Source organism: Ovis canadensis, chromosome 5 (genome assembly GCF_042477335.2).
Source record: "Ovis canadensis isolate MfBH-ARS-UI-01 breed Bighorn chromosome 5, ARS-UI_OviCan_v2, whole genome shotgun sequence".
In the NCBI taxonomy this organism is placed as follows: Eukaryota; Metazoa; Chordata; class Mammalia; order Artiodactyla; family Bovidae; genus Ovis; species Ovis canadensis.
In genome coordinates this window covers 31,900,288-31,923,778 of record NC_091249.1, presented here as the reverse complement: position 1 = coordinate 31,923,778, position 23,491 = coordinate 31,900,288, and the positions used below count along the sequence as shown (strand labels likewise).

Sequence of the window (23,491 nt, the reverse complement as noted above, 5' to 3'; positions counted from 1 at the left end):
TAGATCTCAGGCCTCAGAGCCCAAATGGTTTGGTCCAACGTGTGGCTTCACAGTTGGTTTTTGTGTGTTTGTTCCCCAAAGAGGCCCCCAGCTTGAGATGAATACAGAGCCCCTGGCAGTGCCTTCTGGGTTTCTTGTCTGAAGTCCTGACCAGGGAGACCCACAGAAGTGGAGGGGGCCTCAGGGTCACCGGGAACAGGCTGGGGTCAGGGAGTGTCTCAAGTGAGGGCGGGGTCAGTGGAAACCCTCTCCAGGCCGTGGGGCTTGACATGAGGGAGAGTTTCCTTTTGTGCTGAGGTGTTAAAGGAAGGTCTGGCTTTCAGTAGGTTTTTCATTTGATCTTTCATTACACTTTCCCAAAGCACGTCGTTTTATATGATTTCAGTTTTGCTGGGGATTATTAAAGTTTGTAAAGCGTAATTCCTTAGGCTTTGAGAATGTAGTAGCAGGCTGGGAAACCAGACAAAGAGCAGCCTGGCTGCCTTTCACCGTACAGATGAAAGGGAGGAAGGGGGCCTGGAGGGGAGAGGTTCAGAGGAAGAGGAGGGAGGGTTGGAGGGGTCTTGTTTTACTATCAGGATGCCCCAGTACTGGGAACATTGTTTAGGTGATCCCATTTCCAACCCTGATGGCATGAGGCAGAGGAGAGGATGTGCAGCCTTGTGCCGTCACAGTTGGAAATGAGATCACATGAGCAAAGCTCCCAGTACTGGGGCATCCTGATCCTAAAACAAGATCCTTGTCTCGAAGGCAAGCCAGCGCCACCCTCCCTAGGAAGGTGCAGGGTGCATATCTGAGCTTGTGGGATGTTGCTTTCTGATGCCTTCTTTCAGTTCAGTTCAGTCACTCAGTCGTGTCCAACTCTTTGCGACTCCATGAATCGCAGCACACCAGGCCTCCCTGTCCATCACCAGCTCCCAGAGTTCACTCAGACATCCATCGAGTCAGTGATGCCATCCAGCCATCTCATCCTCTGTCATGCCCTTCTCCTGCCCCTAATCCCTCCCAGCATCAGAATCTTTTCCAATGAGTCAACTCTTCGCATGAGGTGGCCAAAGTACTGGAGTTTCAGCTTTAGCATCATTCCTTCCAAAGAACACCCAGGGCTGATCTCCTTCAGAATGGACTGGTTGGATCTCCTTGCAATCCAAGGCACCCTCAGGAGTCTTCTCTAATACCACAGTTCAAAACCATCAATTCTTCGGTGCTCAGCCTTCTTCACAGTCCAACTCTCACACCCATACATGACCACTGGAAAAACCATAGCCTTGACTAGACAGACCTTTGTTGGCAAAGTAATGTCTCTGCTTTTCAATATGCTATCTAGTTTGGTCATAACTTTCCTTCCGAGGAGTAAGCATCTTTTAATTTCATGGCTGCAATCACCATCTGCAGTGATTTTGGAGCCCAAAAAAATAAAGTCTGACACTGTTTCCACTGTTTTCCCGTCTATTTCCCATGAAGTGATGGGACCAGATGCCATGATCTTCGTTTTCTGAAATGTTGAGCTTTGAGCCAACTTTTACACTCTCCTCTTTCACTTTCATCAAGAGGCTTTTTAGTTCCTCTTCACTTTCTGCCATAAGGGTGGTGTCATCTGCATACCTGAGGTTATTGATATTTCTCCCGGCAATCTTGATCCAGCTTGTGCTTTTTCCAGCCCAGCGTTTCTCATGATGTACTCTGCATATGAGTTAAATAATCAGAGCGACAATATACAGCCTTGACGTACTCCTTTTCCTATTTGGAACCAGTCTGTTGTTCCATGTCCAGTTCTAACTGTTGCTTCCTGACCTGCATATAGGTTTCTCAAGAGGCAGGTCAGCTGGTCTGGTATTCCCATCTCTTTCAGAATTTTCCACAGTTTATTGTGATCCACACAGTCAAAGGCTTTGGCACAGTCAATAAAGCAGAAATAGATGTTTTTCTGGAACTCTCTTGCCTTCTTTACATTTAGCAAAATGCTTGCTGAGGGGACCCTGGATTCAGTGGGACCCACTGCAGCACTGTCAGTGGCTGGGCATGTCCTGGGAAGCCCTGGGGAAGGGTAGGATGCTGGGGTGCTGGAAGGAACCCTCATTCGCTTTCTCTGTAGACACCCTGCTCTGACCTTACACTAGAAGTAGGCATCCTCTGGGGACTCGGAGAAAGGAGCAGGGCAGTAACGTTTTCTGAGACTTTCTACCTCTGGAAATAGGGAACAAACAAAAAGGGCAGAAAAACAGCACAGTGGAAAGGCTGACCCTGGTGTCTGAGGCGCTCTCCGAGGAGTTTCTACTGAGGACAGGGCTGACGGTTTGGCTGGGTGTGGAGTCTCTGTGGGCAATGGTTTCCGCCAGAACTTGGAGGTCTGACTCACGCGTGGTTTTTGTTCTCTACCGTGGCAGAAAGCCAGCTGCTCTTCCAGTCCCCCATCCTGGGTGGGTGGCAGGTGTTTCTCCGTTCTAGAAATTTCTTGAATCCTCTTTGTGTTCTGAAGTTTCTTTATTACGTCCTTGGTGTGAGTCTGATTTTAGCCACCTGACACTCCCTCGGCCCTTTTTTGGTACACCATGCTGGACACGACTGAGCGACTTCAGTTTCACTTTTCACTTTCATACATTGGAGAAGGAAATGGCAACCCACTCCAGTGTTCTTGCCTGGAGAAATCCCAGGGATGGGGGAGCCTGGTGGGCTGCCATCTGTGGGGTCACACAGAGTCGGACACGACTGAAGCGACATAGCAGCAGCGGCGGCGGCGGCCCCAGGTGCACCTGTCTTATGAGTCCCTTAGCTGTGGTTTCAGGAGAGCAGGAAATGGCTCATTTAGACCCCAACCATCTGGCCATGGTACTGGCCTCCTCCTGCCCAGCAGCCATGGGTATGGGATGGCTCGAGGGAGAGTTTCATGGGCCTGGAAGGGTCAGCAGGTAGAGTTGGACCTTGTCAAGGATCAAAGCCAGAGATGAGTGAGGGTGCAAGGAGGAATGGAATGGGGTCCCCTGCTCCCCTCTCCCCACTGAAGCCTGGCTTTACTCGGGCCCCGCAGCTCAGAGACAGAGCTTCCTTCCCCACAGGAACGAGGAGTCCCCAGGAGGCGCCACTGCTCCACGCCCTCCATGTGGGGCACCCTCCTTCTCGGCCTGGACAGCTCATGCCGAGCGCTGCTGGACCCCAGGGGCCATCCTCTCTGATCCACACAATTCTCATTTCTGTTTTTTCAAGCTATGGAGAGGAAAAAAAATCTATTTGTGCTGCTTGGCTCCCTGCTCTGGTCGCCAGAGGCAGACCTTTGCTCTGCCTGTTTGCTCATTGTCCTCAAACTCGGCTGTAGGCCCTGCAGGACCCAGGCACGCGTGTCACTGCTCTGATGCGGCAGGCTTCCGATGCAGGTGACAACCCCCCTGCCCCAGCTGGGCGCTTGGAGCAGGCCCAGGGCCCCTGAACTCCACGGGCGTAACTCTCACCGTTTGTCATCTGGAAGTGACAGGCATGCGTCCTGCTGAGCCTCTGGCAGGCGCTGTCAAGACTCGGCCTTCTGTGCGAGGCTGTGATGGGATCGAGCTGTGGGGCAGGGGTTCACGTAGGTGGGTGCTTCCATGGCAGGAGGCGCCCTGTTGGGGCACCCTGTGTGGGGAACAGCCCAGGCCCCAGCGGCCAGGGTGCTGCCCTGTGTGGAAACCCTGATGGCCCTGAATCCTCCCTGCCCCCTTCCTTCCTAGCCCCTCTGTCCTCTCCCCTCCCCCATTCACCCCCTTCTCTCTGTGAATCCCTTCCTTCTGCAGAACTGAAGCAGGCCGGCCACATGTACACTGGGGTCCTTGGGGACCCTCGTGAGTCCCTGGGGCTCAGTAACTGGGAGGAAGGTGAAGAGGCAGGAGGAGCGCTCCTACCCCCCGCCAGGGCCTTGAAAAGGCAGAGAGTGCCCAGAACTGGAGGGGCTGGATTGGAAGAACGCACAGCGGGCCCCTGGTCCTGGCAGCCACGGGGGGTAGCTCAGCGGGACCTCAGGGGGTGTGGCCCATCTTGGCCCTGAGTTCCTGCCCCCCTCCGCAGGTATTTAAGGAAGTTTCTCCCCATCTCCCTGGAAGCTGCTGCAGGGCCAGGCCTGTCACTGGGCTGAGGGGCCACAGCCATTTAGCCTGAGTAGTAAGGAGGGCGTGACGGTTCCAACGTGAGAGCTAAAAGTGGGAAACCATTTTGCTCTGGGACTTTACGGCTTCAATTGCCAAATCTAATTTAGATCAGAGCCTGTCTTTTTAAATGCCCAAATCTCGGGAAACTGAAGCCTTGGAATGTGCTTGTCAGACTGTTCTGAAGCTCCAGGAAGGTTCGTATCCGTCTTGCTCTGAGATGAGACGGAGCCAAGCCTGGACCTTGGGCCTCGTCTTAGATGCATCTCTGAGGTGTGAATAGAACATGGCTGCTGGGGGGTGCAACGTATTAGGGTGGATTCAGTAAGAAAAGGGGCCCCACTTGCACACCCCCCAGCATGAGAAATAGAATAAAACTCACCGTCAAGACTAGCCCTCTTGTGTCTTCTGCCAGAGGCCCTGGCAAGGTGACTGAGGGACTGACCCCTTCATTCTTTAGGTGTCATTCAGGGACCTTGATTCCCATGTTCCTCTACTTGTGAACACTGGCGTTGTTAAGTCAGAAAACCTCGGGCTGGCCTGGCAAAATATGAGATCTGTGGCTTGAGGTTAGGAGCTAGCACTCTCTAAGAAGCAGACTTGGTGCCCCCAGACTACATGGGGCTGGTCCCTTTGTCCAGCCTCCCGGTCCCCTTTGAGATGGGGTCCAGGCCCAGCTAGGGGGTGTGCGCCACTGGCCCAGGCCCACCAAGGTCCCAGTGAGCTCTGGGGGTGGGGGTGTGTTCTCCCAAGAGCAGCTGGCTTGGGTTGCTGGTATGAAGGCAGGTGCAGCCTAGAGGAGGTGATTCCAGGGCTGGGCCTCCACACGCCAGGTTCTAGGTGCTTCCTGGTACCTGTGAGCACCGGATCCTGACAGCAGGTGGTGGGGAGTGTGCAGCTCACTCTCCTCAGTGAACACTGGGCCCATAGTAGGTTTCCACATAGATACCAGTCTTCTGTCAACTGAGGCTGCTGGATCGCAGTACTGATAACTGGGCAGCTGAACTGCAGATACTTATCCCTCGCATTTCCTGAGTCCGGGAGCCTGAGACCAGGGTGCCGCTGGGGTTGGCTTCCTGGTAGGAACTCCAGTCCTGGTACGTGGACTGCCAGCTTCCTGCTGTGTCTTCACCTGGGGGTGGCAGGGGCCGGAGTCCTGTTTGTCTAGCCTATTCTTCTTATAAGGACACTGGTTCTATAGAGTTAGGGCCCCAGCCGCTTGACCTCATTTAACCTTCTTCACCTCCTGATTCCTTCTCTGTATGTACAGACACATTGAGGGGGTCAGGGCTTCAGGATACCTTGTAAGAGGGATTTTGTGACTTAAGGTTTTTCAAACTTTCTGTAAAGGATAAGATAGTGAATATTTGTGGATTTGGGGGCCTTCTAGTCTCTGTGTGACTGCTTGGCCCTGTGGTAGCATTAATGTGACTGTAGCTGGGGCCATGTGCCAATAAAACTTTATTTACAAAAACATGTGGCAGGCCAGATTCCATAATCTGCCTGGCTCTCAACCAACTTAAATGATGTACCTGCTCAATAAAGAGATTTGGAAAGAGAAAAAGCCACAAAATCATTTAATCCCCATTCTCCCATAGAAAGAACTGTGGTTGGGGTTTGACAAACGCCCTTGGCTTTCTCTGAAGATTTTTGGTTGTAACTGGGACTGTACTGTAATTGTGATTATGCATGCTGTATTTCTTATGACAGCAGACCCCTCCTGAGACCATTTCTGTAGTTGAGCTGGTGTTTAGGACTAGTTACCAGCCCCCGCAGGGCTGTCTGCGGGCTCCGCACCTGTCTAGTCTGTCCGCAGGTGTAGAGTGGTGTGGCTAGAGTTGTCCTGAGGTGTGTGCACGTGGTGTGTGCGTGCACACACAGTGTGTTTGTGTGCTGCAGCAGCAGTCTTTGGATTTCACGCCCTTAGGTGTGGTCCTTGGGAGGGGAGGCCTCCCCTCCGGTGGTCAGAGCTGCGCCCTCACCCTCCCTGTTGCCAGCCTTCCGCTCTGCATGTTGCCGCTGTCTGCTGCCAGGGCAGATGGGGTTCATCCTGTCCCTCCTCCTCTGGTGGGGGATGTGGGAGCGGAGGCCTTGTGTCTCCTCTCTGCTGTCACTTTAAACAGCTCTGTTCCTTCTGCGTCCCGCTGGTTAATTAACTTGGCCAGTCAAGGGCTCTCTGAGCTGCACTTTGTGGGGCTGTCGGACCCCCTTGATGAAAGGCTGCATCTGAGCCTGTTTTGTTCTGAGTGTTGAGGCACTTCCTCCCTCTGCTTGCAACATGGGGGGAGGCCACAGAATTTGGGGGTGGGGCCCAGTCAACGGGGGCCCAGAGCCCCCTGTGGACAGGCCCACCCTGGAGGTGGGCAGGGACCCACAGCCAGTGCAGCCTCTCGCCTCCTGGCCACGGGGCCCAGGCCCAGTGCAGCGTGTGTCCCACCCCAGCCCCTGCCCCTTGCTTTGCTCCTGCTGTCTGCGGGTGGCCCCTTGCCCCAAGTGCTGCCTGGTGCAGGACGCTCCAAAACAGGAGCCCCGCCCTGCAGCTCTGGGGGCCAAGTCTTTAAGGTACAGAGGCCCCTGGGGCACGCTCAGGCTACAGGGGGCCAGCAGTCCTCCCCGCCTTCCAGCCCATCTCTCCATCAGAACTACTGGCTGGCAGGCACCCGGGGAGAACGCTTTCCGGCTGGTCCCAGCTGACAGGGCTGCTGAGCACGGGCACTGGAGGGACAGTAGAAGATGCAGTCAGCTTTAGTGGCTCTGGCAGGGCCTCAGGATTGGCTGGGAGCCAGACAGGCTGCCCTGAGGGTCGTGGCCCGAGCCCCCTTTCCAGGCCAGCCCGGCAGCTCATGGCCCCATCCTTATTCACAGGCCCAGATGAAACAGCGCTGTGGGCAGTTCCACTGTGCGGGGGTCTTAAATCAGGAGACGGCAAGGGTTGGGGCTGTGGGGGCGAGGGGGTGCTCTGGTGTGCTCAGCCCTGCAAGTTCTTTTCGCTGGTCTTAGCAGATTTCTCTGCCAAACTGTGAGCTGAAACAAGGTGATGGGTCTATGGTGTCTGCAACCCTGGGCTCAGCTGCTCTGCCCATGGAGGTGACTGTTTCCCTGTCCTAAACCAGAGGTATCTCTTCTGTCCCCCAGGACCCATGGAGCCTTGCCTCCGTCCCTCCCACTGCTTTCTCCCCAGTGCCCATGCTCCCCGCACCTCCATGCCCACCAGCAACCAGCCCTGCCCCACCAAGGACCACACGGAGACATGAGGGCTGCTGTTCCTGGCACTGACCCTGGCTGGGCTATAGGCCATGGTGACATGCCCCAGGTCTGCGCCATCCCCTCCAGGGCGCACATGGGTGCTTTTATTAATTACTTAAGGAAAAGCAATTGCATGGTCACTCGATACAAATCCCTCAAGCTGCTGTTGGTGGCCACACCGACCAGGCCGCAGCCGGCCAGGATCCCAGAACCCAGGCGCCATCTGGACCCCTGCCACTCCACAGCCAGATTGTACTGCCAGCCTCTCTCTCTCATACAATTTTTCATTAAATGATTGAGTTTGCTGGAAATCGCTGGGTCGTAAGTATTCCCTTGCACTTGATGTGGTTGGCTTATTGCTGTCCCCACACTGAGCTCCCAGATCTGGCCTGGGAGCAGGCAGGGTTGGGGAGTAGGGGCTGCAAGAAATGCTACGTTTGCCCCCCACCTCCCTGCCCAGCATCCTCAGACTTCCAGGTTGTAAATATCTCACTGTTTCTGAGCCAGCTGAGGGAGGTTGGGAAGGACTTGTCAGTGTAGGTACGTAATTGCTGCATTCAATTAAGTCTTTTCCTTCTGCTCCCTTCATTTCCATTGAGAAAGTGGCAGTGACGGAGGTGGTTGTACACGGAGACGGTTGTACACAGAGGCAAGATGCGCATTTAACATGGAAACGCATTCATAACATCCTTTGAAATTGTATGGGATGAAAAAATAAGTGCATATCCAATTATAAATGCATTCATACATATGCGCATCCATACACACACTTGCATTTACCTGCGGGGGCGTGTGCATACACACTCAACCTGGGACATAAAAATCCTGAGACATTTTTAAACTGTGGTTTTGGGAATAAGCATCTCCTGTGCCTGTTTCTCTGACAGGCGGGCATTGGAGCAGAGCTGCAGAGGTGGCAGTGCAGGTGCTCCTAGGGGCAGCCGCCCTGCGGCCTCCTGTTGCCACTCCTGGGACCGGCGTGGCCCCCTAAGGAGGCGAGGACCATACCCTTCAGAGGAAGGCGAGCACAGCCCTGCAGGTCAAGCCCACCCCAAGGAAGCGCCTCTCCCCGAAGCTGGCCTTTCCTCTCCAGCAGTGGTTCCCAACCTTTTTGGCACCGGGGACCGGTTTTGTGGAAGATGAAATTTTTCCACGGACCTGGGAATGGGGGGTGGTTTCTGTTTTGCCTCCTGGTCACCTCCTGCTGGGCAGGAGGTTCATAACAAGCTGTGGACCAGGACTGGGTTGGGGATCCCTGCCCTGGAGTCTACCCCTGGAGCTGGCAAACCATGGCCTGTGCCACATCCAGCCCTCTGCCTCTTTTGGCAGTAGTTTCACTGGCACTCGCCTACCCCCATGCGTTTATAAGTTGGTCTTGCTGCTTCCCAAGTGACGACAGAGCTGAGAGGTTGTCACAGAGCTCAGTAACCCATGGAGGTGGAAGCTTCCAGTCTTTGGTCCTTTCCACTCTCTGTGGGCAGGTCACCAGCCCTGCCCTAAACAGTGGTCCCCTCTGTCCCTCCTACTATCTAGCCATGGCCTCGGCCCACAGGTAAGTGGAAGGCCAGGGCTGCCTGGCTTCCTTCTCTTGACTGAAGGTGCGCTGTCCTGAGCCCAGCTTCTGCAGTCCTTGCCGGGCTTCTCCAGCCCCCAGCTCCCTGGGACATCCACGGTGCCTCCTGCTTGGGGCCTGGTTCCGGGGCATTTCTGACAGTGCGATACAAGGGAGAGGCTCCCAGAACACGTGGTGTGTGTGTGTTGAGGTGTTGAGAGTCTACACAGCAGAGGAGGGTGCAGAAGGACCCCATCTCAGCCCATCCTCCTCAGGCTTGTTTGCCCCTCACTTACCATGCCCAGGCACAAGGGGCTCCCCTGGCCAGGCTGGCATTGTGGCAAGCTCTGCCCACCTGGGGTCCAGTGCCAAGCCTCCCAGACTCTCAGCCTCCTCCCCTGAAGCCAGTGGCGGGGACTCTGGGCCGTTTGAGCACCTTCTCCACATCACCTTCACTTCTCTGTCTGGCCCATGGAGATGGACAGCTTTCCCCTCTTCCTAACCTTTGTAATCACCGCTGTTACAAAACACTGCATGAGCGTTTTACCTGGTCGGGGGCACGTGCGTCTGACTCAGGGGGGTTTGGTTTGAAGTGACTTCAGGTGGCCGAAGCTCAGACCACGCGGCCTCTGGGCTCCTGAGTGGGTCTGGGCACCGCAGTGGACCCACTGCAGATGGGGTGTGACTCGTGGGGGGGGCCAGGGGTGCCCGCGGGGAATGCAGCAGCGTCTCCCCCCCTCCCCCTCCCCACTGGGGTGAGAAGAGGCGCTTTCCTGTCTCATGAGAGAGCTGGGGAGGACCGGGTGGGTTCGGCACGCCCCAGGTGGGGTGGGCTTGCAGGCCCACGGGCTCAGCCGTCTCTCCCTTGCCCCCATGCAGTGCACGTGCCGGAAGGACATGGTCAAGATCTCCATGGACGTCTTCGTGCGCATCCTGCAGCCGGAGCGCTACGAGCTGTGGAAGCAGGGCAAAGACCTGACGGTGCTGGACCACACGCGGCCCACGGCCCTGAGCAGCCCCGAGCTGAGTACCTGGAGCGCCTCCCGGGCCTCGCTCAAGGCCAAGCTCCTGCGCAGGTGAGCTGCCCGGCCGCCGTGGCCGCTGCTCCTCCAGGCAGGCGGTCCCCCATTCTCCCTCTTCTCGTCTCTCCTCCTCCACCACCCGCCCACCGCTTCCCTCCTCCACCATTTCTCCTGCTTCGGAAGCAAAGTGTATTCTCAGGCTGACTTCTTCCTCCAACTCCTAGGGCATCGCCGCCTGCGCTGTCTATGTTGCCAGGGTCTCGGGTTCCCTCTCACTCCTTGTCTGCCCTCTCAGGGCCCCACACACTGTCTGTCTCAGGTGTTTGGTTCACTGTCTTGGGTGCGAGAGCCCCATTTCTGGATTGGGGCTGCGGGACCCTTCTTGACTCTTGAGCGAGGACAGGAGCTGTGGGGCCTAAGGTCTCCCCCTACCCAGATGGGAGCCTCACTCCTGCCCAGCGTGTCTGTGGCTGCTTGTTCTGGTGCCTCGGGTAATGTGTTCCTTGCATCCTGTTTGCAGATGGTGGTTATGGTGGTTACGGGGGTGGTCACATAGACCTGTCCCCTGGACGCTCTCTGCCCCCCATTCCACCTCAGAGGCCTCCTCCCAGCCCTCCTACCCAGAATGCGTGTTCCTGCCCAGCTCCTGCCTGGTGTCAGGTGGGGAAGGAGAGGGCACCGTGGCCACCCCCTCCCGGCATCTGTGCTTGGCATCTGGCCGGGAGGTTGAGGGTGGCAGAGAAAGACAGCATCGTGCAGCCTCGGAAGTGTCCATCTCCATCGTGTTCTTTCTCTGGGGAATATCCCGGCTCTCGAGGCCTGAGCTGCCCATAGACAGAGTTGAAACAGATTCCGTTTTGGTGCCCAAGGAACAGTCAGCGGATCCTCACCGGGCTTGGGGCATGGCTAGAGCAGATGGGGCAGCCCAGAGCATCACATGTGTCTGTGTCTGGGCTTCGAGGCCCAGCAGGCTCTCCTGTGACCTCTCAGCTCCATGGAGGTCACCCTGGATTGTAGACAGTCTGTTAACAGTGAGTGTGGTGTGTCTCAGTACTACTTTATTTATGGACATTGGAGTGGGAATTTCATACCATTTCCACATGCCATATGAATGTTATTAGCCTTTAACTTCTGAACCACTGAAAAACATGAACACCATTCCCAGTTTACGGGCTACACCAAAACAGACAGTGAGCAGATCCAGGCCTCCGCGAGGCTTCCGTCTGTGGCCCTCGGTCACTGCTGGCAGAGCTTGTCCCCACTGGCCACGGATGGTGCCTCCCCAGAGCCTGGTCCCTGAAGGCTGAGGGGCTCGGCCACTTCACTCCTTGGGCAGTGCCTCCTTGGTGGCGCCCTGGGAGAAATCGTCCTGGCTGAGTGGGCACACCACCCAGCGCCTTCTCTCCCAGGGGGCTGGTCGCCTTTCTGTGCTCTCACCCGTGTGTTTCCACCTTCACCCCCTCTCTGAGGACGTTGTCTCAGCGCTCCCGCTACTCCTGATAGCCTGAGGGAGGGGAGGCTCTCTGCTGATCGCTTCTGCTGTCTCTCTCTTTGATTTCCCGCTCTCCTGTGTGTTCCTCCCCGAGAGTACTGCCTCAGGGTGGCTCTTCATCTCTCCCAAGAGCGGGAAGTGAGCCTGCTGACTGTCCAGCTTCTGGCTCCCAACCCGATCCAGCGTTGCAGGACGGTTGGCTGGTGGTGGCTCAGGCTAACTGGTCAGTGGAGCGATTCAGGGCTCCCTCCAGGGGGAGGAAAGGGATGAGGGGCTGTGAGAGGAGCCTGCCCAGAGGACAAGGACAAGGCCTCAGGCCAGGCCACGCTGGAGCTGTCTGTGTACAGAGGAAGAACCCTGCGCCCCCCAGCGACTCCCCCGCCCCCGCCAATGTGTCCCACAGCACAGGGCTCCTTCCCACCTTCTCTCTCTGTATGCCAGCCTGGGACTGAATGACCAATTAGGTCATGTTCCCAAGGATACGTTTAGTATGTGAGATAAGGCCGAGTCCCCCACTTTGTGGGGGGGCATTCTGTGAAGAGGCTGACAGATGAAGGGCTCAGGTGTGGAGCCCCAAGCCTTAGCTGGGTGCTGAGGCCCCGCACTAGCAGCAGAGGCCCTTGTGAGCTTCCCTGCTGGCTGCCCTGCCCTTACCCAGCTGTGCCTGGCCTCCAGGGCCACCAGCTCCCTGAGCCTCCCTTGTTGGAGAGTTGGTTGAGGGGGGGGCACCACCCAAATATCCTTGTCTCGGGCCAGATTGTTGGGGGAGAACAGAACAAATTGTGGGCGAGAGACAACAGAAGCGCTCAGCAGAGAGCCTCCCCTCCTCTTGGGCTGCCGGGAGCAGCGGGGAGCGCTGAGACAACGTCCTCAGGTTGGGATAAACTTGAGTCCATCCCTAGGCCAGAGTCTCCCTCCAGGCCTGCTGACATCCTCTGAGGGGACCGTCCAGGCTCTGGGGGTGCTGGAGCAGCAGCATCCTAGGCTCCACCCACTCGATCCCAGGAGCACCCCCCAAGTGTGACACCCACACACGCCCCCATTGGGGTGGGCTCCTCACCTGCCGTCTGTGGGCCCCCCTGCCCCCCATGTCCCTGTGTACCCTCTGTACCCTCGCCACCTCTTCTGGGTCACTACAGTGGCTCCTCAGTCCTGGCTCAGACAGCTCATCCAGCCGCCGCCACCCCCCGAGGGCCCAGCCTTCCTGCCCCCTCCCAGTACCACACCCCAGATGTCACCACAGAGCAGAGTCTGGTGTTGGCCCCTTTAGGAGAAAAACGACACTCGTGGATTTACTTCTAATCCCTAAATCTTGTCTAGTGAGCTGACCCCACCCTGTGACAAACAGGACCCATGACCTGTGACCTTGTCCTTGCTGGTGCTCTGCCCAGCTGGTGTCTTGGCCACACTCCCCCGCCCCCACTCCTGCCTGAGCAGCCCTTCTCCGTATGTAGACAGTCTTTTCCGCTCGGCTCCTGATTATTTCCAACAGGCGCTGTGGCGCCCTCATGTTGCCGCAGGTGTGTGTTCTGCCTGCCCGTCATGTGCACCCTGCACAGAGCATCTGAGCAGCCAGGCTCGGTTGGGGGGCGGCGTGCTTGTCTCTGAGTACATGGTCCTCGTCCCTCCCCAGCCTCTGCTGCTGCCTCTGGTGGGACCTCCAGCTGCCCCCATAGGAGGCAAGAGCCCACCAGCCTCACTTACCCAGCCCTGCAGCTCCCACCCACCTCCTCTCTACCTACCATCCCCACTCACCATGGAAACGAGGAGTCAGAGAGGACATCCCTGTCCCCTCTGCTGCCCCCAGACCTGTGAGGGGCTGGCCTGGTCTCCCCACCTCCCTGCGCCTGATGCCCTGGCCAGACTGGACACCACTGTGCGTCCAGCTCACTCCCACCAGCTACCCTGACCATGCCGTGCTCCTGAGCCTTCCCCCACCATCACCTCCTGGCCTCTCAGAAGGGGCCATGACCACAGGCTGCCCCCTAAACCTCTGAGGAAATTCAGTGCAAAAGGGTCTCAAACAAAAAGCAGGACCTTGCAGAAGAGGCCGACAATGAGCAGAAGAAAACTTACTTCTTCCCTGAGAGAGTGGGTGACTTGACATTTATGGAAGAACCTGCTGCGTAAAAAAAAGACTTTTAGAAGAGGTGGCACTTGGGCATTTAAGAGAGAAAAGAGATGTAAGAGGTGGGTTGGGAGACACTTCACAACATGGGTTAGACAGAAGACACCCAAGCCTCTGGAACGAATAAACAGGTCAACAGAAAGAACATGGGGCCCAAATGGAATCGAACTTGGCGATTGTGATGCTGCAAGCTAGTAGACAAAGGACAAGGCCCTCAAAGGTCAGGAGAGCAGTCGTTTCAGCCCAGAAGTATGGACCCAGCCAAGTTACCAACCACGTGTGGGAAGGGAGCAAGTCCCAGGTTTCCCCTCCTGCCGAAGAAAGCTGCTGGAGGATGTGCTCCGGCTAAACAAGGGCATCAACCACGAGAGACATGCGGTCGAGGAAACTGGATCCAATTCAAGAGAGTCCAAGGCAGCCTCAGATAAGGGGGTGGCCCTGGGTTGTCATTTGGAAGCAAATGAGCCCTGCCCAGGAGGCAGCACTGAGAACTTGGAGATAACTAGGAACACTAAGCATCAGGGATAGGAGGCCAGTTACTGACTCCAGGACGAGAAAGCAAAGACTGCAGTGCAAGCAGGTCAGCTGCTCATGGACAAGCTATGTTTATGGGATCAGAAAGACATGATACGGAGGTGGCCTCAGGGATCCCGTGGCAGCCAGACAGTGATTAGGGTGTGTGAGGTGATGTACCTCCTCCAGCTGTTAGCCCCGGATCCTCCCAGTGTTGTTCCCAGCTGATGTTCTCACGAAACAGATTCTTCTTTGCATGCAGCATTCACTTTGCTGTCCCCTTTGCAGGAGGGCACAGCCCTTTGCCTTTACCTTTGTGCCTAGTTTCACTTATCATGGGGAGTCCTCAAACTAGTGAGGCCCAGTAGCTGCTGGGGGTTTTGGTGCTAGGGACAGAGCTCTGAGTCCAGTGGTGTGTTTGCTAATTTTATATATTTATGTATTTGTGGCTGTACTGGGTCTTCTTTGCTAGTCAATGAAGACTTTCTCTAGTTACGGCTTTCTCTAGTTATGACGATCAGGGGCTACTCTCCAGGTGCACGTGGGCTTCTCATTGTGGTTGCTTCTCTTGTGGAGCACAGGCTTTAGGGCGCATGGGCTTCAGTTGGTTGGGGCGCACAGGCTTAGTTGCCCCGCGGCATGTGAGATCTTCCCAGATCAAGGATTGAACCTGTGTCTCTTGCACTGGCAGGCGAATTCTTTACCGCTGAGCCACTGGGGAAGCCTCTCAGTAGTGGGTTGGGGGCTGAGGAGAGTCTGGGCTCTCTAGGGACCCTGAAAGTGGGCAGGGCAGGGTCTGAAGTGGCCTCTGGGGCTGGTTCCAGGTGGGGGGAGGGAACTTGCTGCAGGACACAGAGGCCAGGTGAGTGGCCAGGAGGAGGACAGCCTTCTGGGTGTGGTGGCCAGTGTAGGGGTTCGCTTGGGCACCTGGCCCTGCAGCGTCCCCAGACCCTGAGAGAAGCCTCCAGGTTACCGTGAGTGAAAAGCCCGCAGCTTCCCACCTGTCTCTGAGTCAGGGCTTCACCCAGTGTGGAGAGTGTCCCCCAGTGGGCCTGAGTCTCTCGGGCTCCCTCCCACCTTGCCATGCCTGCCTGTTCTCCCGCACCCCTCCCCATCGCCGTGCACCCCTGCACGCCATGCTGTGTGTGATGCCATGCTCTGCCCATGCCACGCCCTCCCTGGAATGCTCCCCACTCCCGCCTGTGGCCATCGGGGTGGTCCATGCTGCCAACATCAAGTAGGGCGTGTCACACGCTGGGCCATGCCTGGGCTCAGGGCATAGAGCAGCTGCCAGCCAGGGGTAGGGGCCTGCTGGACAGGCAGCCAGCAGCAAAGGACCAGCAGTGGTCAGTGGTTAGCATCAGGGGACAGTTAGAAGTAGGCTTTCCAGGAGCCAGTGTCAAGGGCTAGGGCCACCACAGACACCCCAGGAGGAGGTGGGGGTCCTGGCATTTGGAGCCCTTGGGGGCCCCGCCCACCCAGCCCCAGTCAGATGGTTCCTCATTGAGCGCTTGGTCCTTGTTAGTGCCTAGACTCTCCGGGAAGGTCTTGGTGTCTGAGCCCGCCAGGGCACCTGGAGCGCTCCCCCGGGCGGGAAGCCCTAGCCTGCAGCCTGGGCTGGTCTATTGTCCCTGCCTCAGGCAGGACCTCTCCACACCCCACCTCTGCCCCAACTCCTGGGCCAGTCACACACCTCCCGTGGTCTCTAAACTGCTCTGTTCCCTCCCTGGAAGGTTCTGGGAACTGGCAGAGACATCCTCCCAGCCCCGAGCCTGGCAGAGGTGCCCTGGCCACTAACCTGCAGCCCGCCCCCCTTATCGCTTTCCTTTCTTCTTTTTAACCCTGATTCCCCCTGGTTTTCACTAAGAAGCTGTAGCTCAGCCTAATCTGGGATGCTCACTTGGGGCCCGAGGACCTCCCTCAGTCCCTGGAGGCAGGGGCAGGGGTTGGGGGCCGGGTGCAGCTTAGACAAAGGGTTGCGGGATCACTGCAGGCTCTGGGCACAGAGCTCCTGTGGGTGGAGACACAGGGAAAGCCCAGGCGGTGAGCCATCTGGGGTTAACACGAGCCCTAGAGAAAAACCCCCTGACGTTTACATTCTAGACAAATTAGTCTGAAGGAAAACAGACACTGGAAAAAGACTGAGGAGGAGAGAAAACCCAGTCTAGAGAGGAAGAAAGAGCAGACCAGGAGACCGGGGCTCTCGTAAGTGCACCATTTGTCCGTCACGCAGGCATTTTCCACCAGCTGCTATTTCCACCCGGGTTCACACTCCTGTCTCCCCCGCGCCCTCCACACACAGGCTCTTAGAGCCGTCCATCCCTGCATCCCATCACGAGCTGCCATTGCACCTGCTTGATACTGCCCATCCTCGCCATCATCCTCCCCTCCCCCAGGCCTCTCTCCCTCCACCACCCCTGCCCCCAGGAGCCAACCCCACCCAGGGGCCTGCTTCCCCTGCCCTCCTGGGGGACGCTTGTCTGGGTTCTCTCTCTGGGCTGAGTGCACGGCCCAGGGCTTCTCCCTTACATCATTTCACCTCCCCTCTGATGCGTCTCCCTTTCCAGGTCTCACCGGAAACGGAGCCAGCCCAAGAAGCCCAAGCCCGACGACCCCAGGTCTCCTGGAGAGGGGGCAGCCGGGGCAGCCCTCCTGGAGGAGGCAGGAGGCAGCACGAAAGAGGAGGCGGCACCAGAGGCTGACCCAGAGGAGGAGGAGGAGGAAGCCCAGCTGCTGCCACAGGGCCGGGAGGCCGAGGGCTCAGAAGGTCAGTCCAGCTTGGCAGCCTGCGCTGGCCAGGCCGGAGGCCCTGCGCTTTCACACTCCAGTCTGTGTGCGTCCTGGGCAGGAAGGTGCTTTCTAAAGATGCACATTCTCGTGTGGGGTCGGGGGGGTTGCTCCGGAAAGTCCTTCCCCTCCCAGAAACCGAAGAGAGCCTGTCCTAGCCCGTCTGGTGGCTGGGGCAGCGTCCACAGGCCAGCAGCTGAGAGTCTTAGGCTTTGCTCACTGGTGCTGAATGCTGGAGCTCAGGGTGCTGGCGTGGCCCCGTTCTGGGGAGGGCCTGCCTCCTGGTGTGCACACGACCCTCTGTCGCTGTGTCCTCAGCCTTCTGGTCTCTAAGGTCACTGATGCTTCGCCAGGGTCCCCCCCCTTGACTCAGTCACCTCCCAGCCCCGTGACGCTGAGGCACAGAGTTCAGCGTGAACTTGGGGAGACAGACATTGAGTCCGTAACAGGTGCCATCTGGTCAGTCAGGGAAGAGGACGCCCTGCTGCTAGCTGGACATGGCTGTGGTGGGGCCGCCGTGCCTCCCTGCTGGTGTTGAGCAGAAAAGTGTATCTGGGCGCCGTGGTGGGGTGTCTCAGAACTGTGCCCTTTACACGCCCAGGGGCTGTTAGCCACGAGTGTTACTCCTTGAGTGTGTGAACGTCTGCCACACCCACATTTTATGCGCTGCTTTTCTTTTCCACAGCTGGCTTCGTTTTCCTCATTTTCAGATTCAGCTGCTCACATGTTTGCACGTAGCACCTGCCCCCCCGCCCAGGTGTGAAGGAGGGGCTGGGTGAGGCGAGGGGCCTTTGGCAGATCTCCAGGTAGCCCTGCCTCAGGCCCCCATCACAGGCTGTAGGTTCCTGGAGGATTCCAGGCAGGGCTCCCGGCCTGTCCTCAGGCCTGTGTCTTGTTGCTTATGAGTTCAGCATGGCCCCTGCCCAGCTTGGGGTCAGGCTCTCCTTGGGGTCCTGTGGCTGGTGTCACAGATGATATGGTGTTCGAGGTGACTGTCCATGTGACTTTGTGTGTGGCGGGCATGAACCTTGGATGTTTCCACCGGCTGGAAGGGGGTGTGTCCCTGCAAGGGGCCTCCTGAGTTGGAGACAGGGGAGATCAGAAAGTTTCCTGGGAAATCACATTGGTGCGTGTCCGAAGATAGCCTGGCATGCTGCTTACCCGGTGGGCCTCGTGAAATAGCCCACCTCCACCCAGGAGAGTCTGGACAGCCTGAGGAGGCAGGCAGGCCAGGGGGAGGGAAGTGCATGTTGGCACCATCTGGGCGCAGGCGAGATCACCCCATAGAAATAGACCCAGAGCCACATCACACTTGTTTACAGAACACGTGGTTTTCACAAAGATCCCACTTGTGATAAAAGCAACCAGAGAGTGATGCAGTCTGGAGCAAATCTCCCTAGAAATAAGACCTTTATGGGAAAAACCAGAGATGTTTTTGAAAGACAAGGAGGAACCAAACACAAATGGACTTGTGCGTGTTAGGAGGATATGTTGATTTCACTGCAGCCAGAGGGATGCAGGCCCAAGGAAGAGAAGTCAGGAGAGGTCAGGGCTGCAAGACCGGAGGCAGGAGCTGTCCCAGGCTGCAGTGAAGACCACCACTCCTCCCCAGGGCCACCGATCTTCACACGCAGCCTCGTATATATATATATAACACTTGCACCCATATCCCAGTTACTTAAAGTTCTGAAAACAGGCCAGGCAGACACTGGATGTTTAAGGAGCATCCGAGTCTGTTCAGCTGCCCTGACCGAGGCCCCGAGTCGGGGCTTCAGGAACCACGGGGCAGTGTCTCCGGTCTGGAGGCAGGAAGTCCAAGGTCAGAGTGGCTGTGGGGCTGCTCCTACGTGGGGGAGGGTCTGTTCTGGCCTCACTCCTCGGCTGGTAGACAGCCAGCTTCACACTCACACAGTGAGCCCGTCTCCGTCTTGCCCGTTCACAAGGACACTGGTCACGCTGGCAGAGGGCCCACCCCGATGATGACCTCATCTTAGTAACTCATCCCATCGACTGTTAAGGGACACCCCCCGCCCCCATCACCACCTGCTGGATGCAGCCCCTTGCAGCAACACTGCCCCCGCCTCAGTGACTCGGGATCCCGAGAGCTGGCCTCATGCCTACGCTCAGCAAGGCCTCTTCCACAGTGAGACTCTGGTTCCTCTCTGGTTTCCCTGTTCTGAGCAGGCTGCCACCTAGACAGTGGGAGATGTGGCAGGTGGGCTCTGTGTCCTTTGAGAGGGAAACGTGCTGCAGATAGGACTGGGCAGGATGCGCGCCCGCCTCCGTGGCTTCTGTGCCCCCTCTGTTCTACTTCCAGGGCCCCAGCCCAGGGCCCCAGGACTTCTCCAAAGGGCTGCAGGGCCCACGTTCTTTGGTGAGCTCCTTGTTGTGTGGCTGTGGACCCAGGAAGAGTGGGGACATTCCCAGGGAGGCGACCCTGCTCCCCAACTCGTCACCCCATCCCTGTTCCAACCCAGAGCCTGGGCCCCAAATAGAAGGAGCTGGACTTTCGGGCATCTTCTGCAACATGGGCCCCTTGAGAGAGGAAGGGGTCCCTTCAGGGTGTGGCAGGGGGCTCCCACAGCAGGGAACCACGCTCTGGTCAGCGGCTGTCGGAGATCACTCTGGCGGAAGATCGCTCTGAACGCATCAGATAAATAGTGCTCGCAGCCAGGGGTGTCAGCAAACGTGTCCAGTAATGAGTGGAAGACTTTAAAGTGGTTTCTAGACTTCCTTTCATGCCAGCTTAAAGTCTCTCAAAGCTATGAGTGTAACGACTGCCTTGGGCATGCAGATGGAGTCTTTGTTCTATGTTTGCATCAGGACCGCACGTGCCACTCACACTCAGGAGGCTGCCTGACAGAGGAGGCACGGGGTGGGCAGGGTAGAGGAGCCTGGACACCACGGAACAAGAGGAGCCAGGCTGGCTGATGTGTCGCTGGGCCTGGGGACGGGGGCTGCTTCCCCTCCCGCCTGCCCCGGGCCCCCACCCTGCTCCATCAGCTTCCCCTGCCCCCAGCCTGGGCCCTGGGCCCTGGGCCAAGCCCTTAACAGAAGGCAGAAAGGCCACCCATGTCCACCTGGCCTGCTGGGACCACGGGGGCTCCCTCCTCCTGCCGGGCTGTCTGGCCAGCTCTGGCTAGGCGTGGCCGCTGACCCTTCTCGCAGCTCTGGAGCCGGGGGTGGCAGGAGCAGCCAGGACTCCAGGAGGGCTGGTCCCAGAGCTCGTAGTCCCCACCGTCCCCCCCCCCCCCAACCCCGCACGGTGCTGTCCTGTCTCTAGGCAGAATCCTGCCCGAGGGCTGGGAGGGGCCGTGCAGCCCTGCTGGGTCACTTCCCTTCCCCCACGCCTCTGCCATTCTGCCCCCACAACAGCCGGGGGCGTGAGAGGGGCTGTGTGCTGGAGCTGCCATCCCAGCTCTGTCAGGCAGGCCAGCTGAGGGGCTTTCCACACGCGGCTCCCCTTGGGCTGCGGTGGTCCCCATGGCATGAGGACGGGGCCCTCCCCACTGTGGTGTCCCTCTTGGCCTTGGGTTGTCCCCTCACGGGGTCCTCTGGGTGTGCCCCCTCCTCAGACTAACATCTGTGTGCCTGCGCTGTCTGAGAGCCAGAGGGGACAGTGGTTTCCTCAGAAAACAAAGCCACTCACCTGACAGCCCAGCCCGTGCTGCGTGTCGGGGCAGCCCCAGGGCCGTTTCTGTAAGTCCATAGATCTCAGCCTTGGCCGCCTCCCGGCCGGCCGCTGTCACCAAGCCCTGTGAGTAGTGCTCCCCCGTCTCCCCCTCCCCATCTCCGGGGACAGAGGCTGGCCTTCCGTTGCCAGGACCTTCCACGTCCAGCATCTGCCAGGGAGGAGCAGGTTGTCTGGTCTTTTCTCGGCCAGATCACTATTCCTGGGATGCTGGTGGTTGAGGTCCCTCTGGGTAGGCGAAGGCATGAGGGATCCTGCTGCTGTCCTTGCCCTTGGAAGGTTCAGGGCCAGAGGGCGTGGGGACTGGCAAGCACTCCCTCCTCTGAGCATCTCTTGAAAAGCGTGGCTGCCTGCCCAGGACCCGTGGGCTGGCCCGCCATCACTGCGGGGCTGTGGTGAGCAGTGGACAGAGGGGCCGCCATTGCTATGGGCCAGGCTGGCTCTGAGCTCACCCGGTGGGGGCTGCTGGTGGGAGTTGGCTCTCTCCCAGCGCTCAGGCCAGGGGTCTGCCTGGAGGAAGGGAGAGAGGATTCTTATTTGATCCCTTCCTGGGTCAGGTTGATCAAGGACTAGATGGATGGTCTTGCCCTTGGGAACATCGTCCCGATTGTGCCGTCGTGTTTGGCTGAGGGACGTGGGTAACATTTGGACAGGTTTTTATAGCACAAGATCAACGTGGATGCCGGGTGGCCGACCAGACCCTGTCACACACCCCATTGTCACGAGTTTAGCAGGAAGAAGGACCAGTACTTCCCCCTTGAGCAGTCCTTACTTTCCCAGCCTGGTTTGCGGGGGCCCAGGTGGTGACACGTCGGCACTGACAGCTCACGGGTACCAGCAGCAGGACAACCAACTTGTCTTCTGGGCATCAACCACTGTCACACCTCATGTGATGTCACAAGAATGGGGACGCAGGCCAGGCAGGGAGGGCCTGAACTCGGTGCCCATTCTCCAGGTGGGCAGGCGGGGCCCAGGGGCTGTGCAGGCCTTGTGGAGACCCCCACCCGCACATGTCCCCAGTGACTGTGTGATGATATGACTACAGACTTGGTGCCTGGAAGTAACTCTCTTTTTGTCTGACGTTCCTAAGAGTCAGGAGTCCCACACAGATCCCACTGGGCTGAGATCCAGGTGTGGGCAGGGATAGTCCCTCCGGAGGCTCCAGGGAGCACTGGCTCCTGCCTTTTCCAGCTTCTAGAGATACCGCCTCCCTGGCTCACAGCCTCTCCCCACCCTCACAGCCAGCAGCCCAGCATCTCCTTGAGCCCAGCGGGATCCTCTGCTTTTGAGGACCCCTGTTAGCACTGGGGTCCACCTCGGGGTCCTTGGCTCACCCTGTCTGTGGAGTCCCCGCTGCCAGTGTCTGGCTCCACGTCCTCAGGTCCTACGCTACGGCATGGGCGGCCTTGGAGGCCGTCACTCCTCTAGCCACACCACTCAGCTCCGTTTATTTCAGGAGCTGCATGCCCACTGTGGCCCTGAATTAAAATGCTGCTGAAGACACTGCCCACCTCCCTCCCCACCCTGCTACCTCTCAGGAAGCCCTCCCAGTGCTGGCCCTCAGGGGCCAAAGAGTGTTCAGGCCCTGAGGACACTTCTGTCCCCGACACGTGGAACCACTTGTTTAAGGTTTTGCTTTTAAAAAATTCTACAAGCTGTGTGTGGCAGCCACAGAAACGGGAAACCCAGATACAGGAAAAGAAAACGTATCCTGCTTCTGCCCCTTCCCCTTTGGAAGGACCTTTAGCGTGGGTCTCCCCCCAGCTACTTGGCGACAGCTCGACTCGGTGCCCCGTGCGAGGACACCGCTTGGTGCTCTTCCAGAAGGTTCCCTGGGCCCCGGGGCAGAGCTCCACGGCCAGGTTGCCGCTGCTTCCAGCTAGGCTGCCTGTCAGGGGACCTGGTTGCAGGTGGGACTGCCCAAAGCCCAGGTTCCTTGGGCAGGGTTGGGGAGGGTGGCCTGTCTTGGGCAAGGGGGCTGGAAGGGGGCTTCTGGCCACTGACCCCTGGGGTGCCCTGGTCCCTTCCTCTGACTCATCTCTCTTCTGTCCCTGCAGAGGACGGGAGGGGCAAGCTGCGGCTGGCCAAGGCCAAGAGTGACCGGAAAAAGAAGAGCTACGGCGCCCCACACCCCCACTACCCGCTGCTGCCGCCACCCCCGTCCACCCAGTTCACTGAGGAGGCGCCCTTGCTGGAGATCCCGGGACCCGCCCCCGGCCTTGAGGCTGCCGAGGAGAGCCCCCCGCCACCGCCCCTCAACGTGGTGCCCCCCAAGGTCCCTGGCGAGGAGCCAGAGGCAAAGCCGCGCCCTGTCATCCCCATGCTGTACGTGGTACCTCGGCCCGGCCCTACCGGCAACAAGGGCCGTATGTCCTGCCAGCAGGCCTCGGAGCACTTTGCCCAGAAAGGCCCCACCTGGAAGGAGCAGGCCACCCCCATGGAGCTGACGGGGCCCGAGGAAGAGAGCGGAGCCAGTGAGGGGCAGGTAAAGGGGCAGTGGGTACTGGCTGGGGGGGGCGTCCCCCACCCCTGTGTGCCGACCGTGGCCTCGCTTGTCCCAGATGAGCCCTGTGGCTCCCATCCCGGAGGCCAGTGACACAGATGTGGTTTAGCAGCCACCGCGGATCGGGGCTGCACTTTCCTGGGGTCTCCTGCCCCCGACTGGGGACTCTGGGGTCCTTTGGAACCGGGCTCTGGCCCCAGAGAGCAGTCCCTGCTTCTGGCCCCAGAGCTGCCCCCTCAGAGGCCTCCTGTGCTGTTTTAGAATCCGTCCACCTTTTCCAAGTTGAAGATGGAGATCAAGAAGAGCCGGCGCCACCCTCTGGGCAGACCCCCCACCCGGTCCCCGCTATCCGTGGTCAAGCAGGAGGCCTCGAGTGATGAGGGTGAGTGAGGGGGTCACTGGCTCTGCTGGGTCCCTGCCCCGCCTTCTTCTGCTGCCCGCCCAT

General features: G+C 58.4%; 1 protein-coding gene across 7 annotated transcripts in view; it reads left to right on the top strand.

The window, feature by feature from the left end:
* The window catches only part of KDM4B (lysine demethylase 4B), a 116,943-nt gene that overhangs the window by 80,452 nt on the left and 13,000 nt on the right, over positions 1 to 23,491 (top strand). For 4 of the 7 annotated variants that reach the window (XR_011257218.1, XM_069591415.1, XM_069591414.1 and 1 more), the window contains 5 exons: positions 9,790 to 9,986; positions 16,169 to 16,270; positions 16,633 to 16,832; positions 22,601 to 23,028; positions 23,308 to 23,428. Coding sequence is in view for 6 of the 7 variants with exons in the window: in XM_069591415.1 (XP_069447516.1) it covers positions 9,790 to 9,986; positions 16,169 to 16,270; positions 16,633 to 16,832; positions 22,601 to 23,028; positions 23,308 to 23,428 (1,048 nt within the window). In the remaining variant the exon portion in view is untranslated. Of the gene's footprint in view, positions 1 to 9,789; positions 9,991 to 16,168; positions 16,271 to 16,632; positions 16,833 to 22,600; positions 23,029 to 23,307; positions 23,429 to 23,491 lie in introns of those variants that run through there. The other 3 variants (XM_069591416.1, XM_069591417.1, XM_069591419.1) reach the window with 2 other exon arrangements.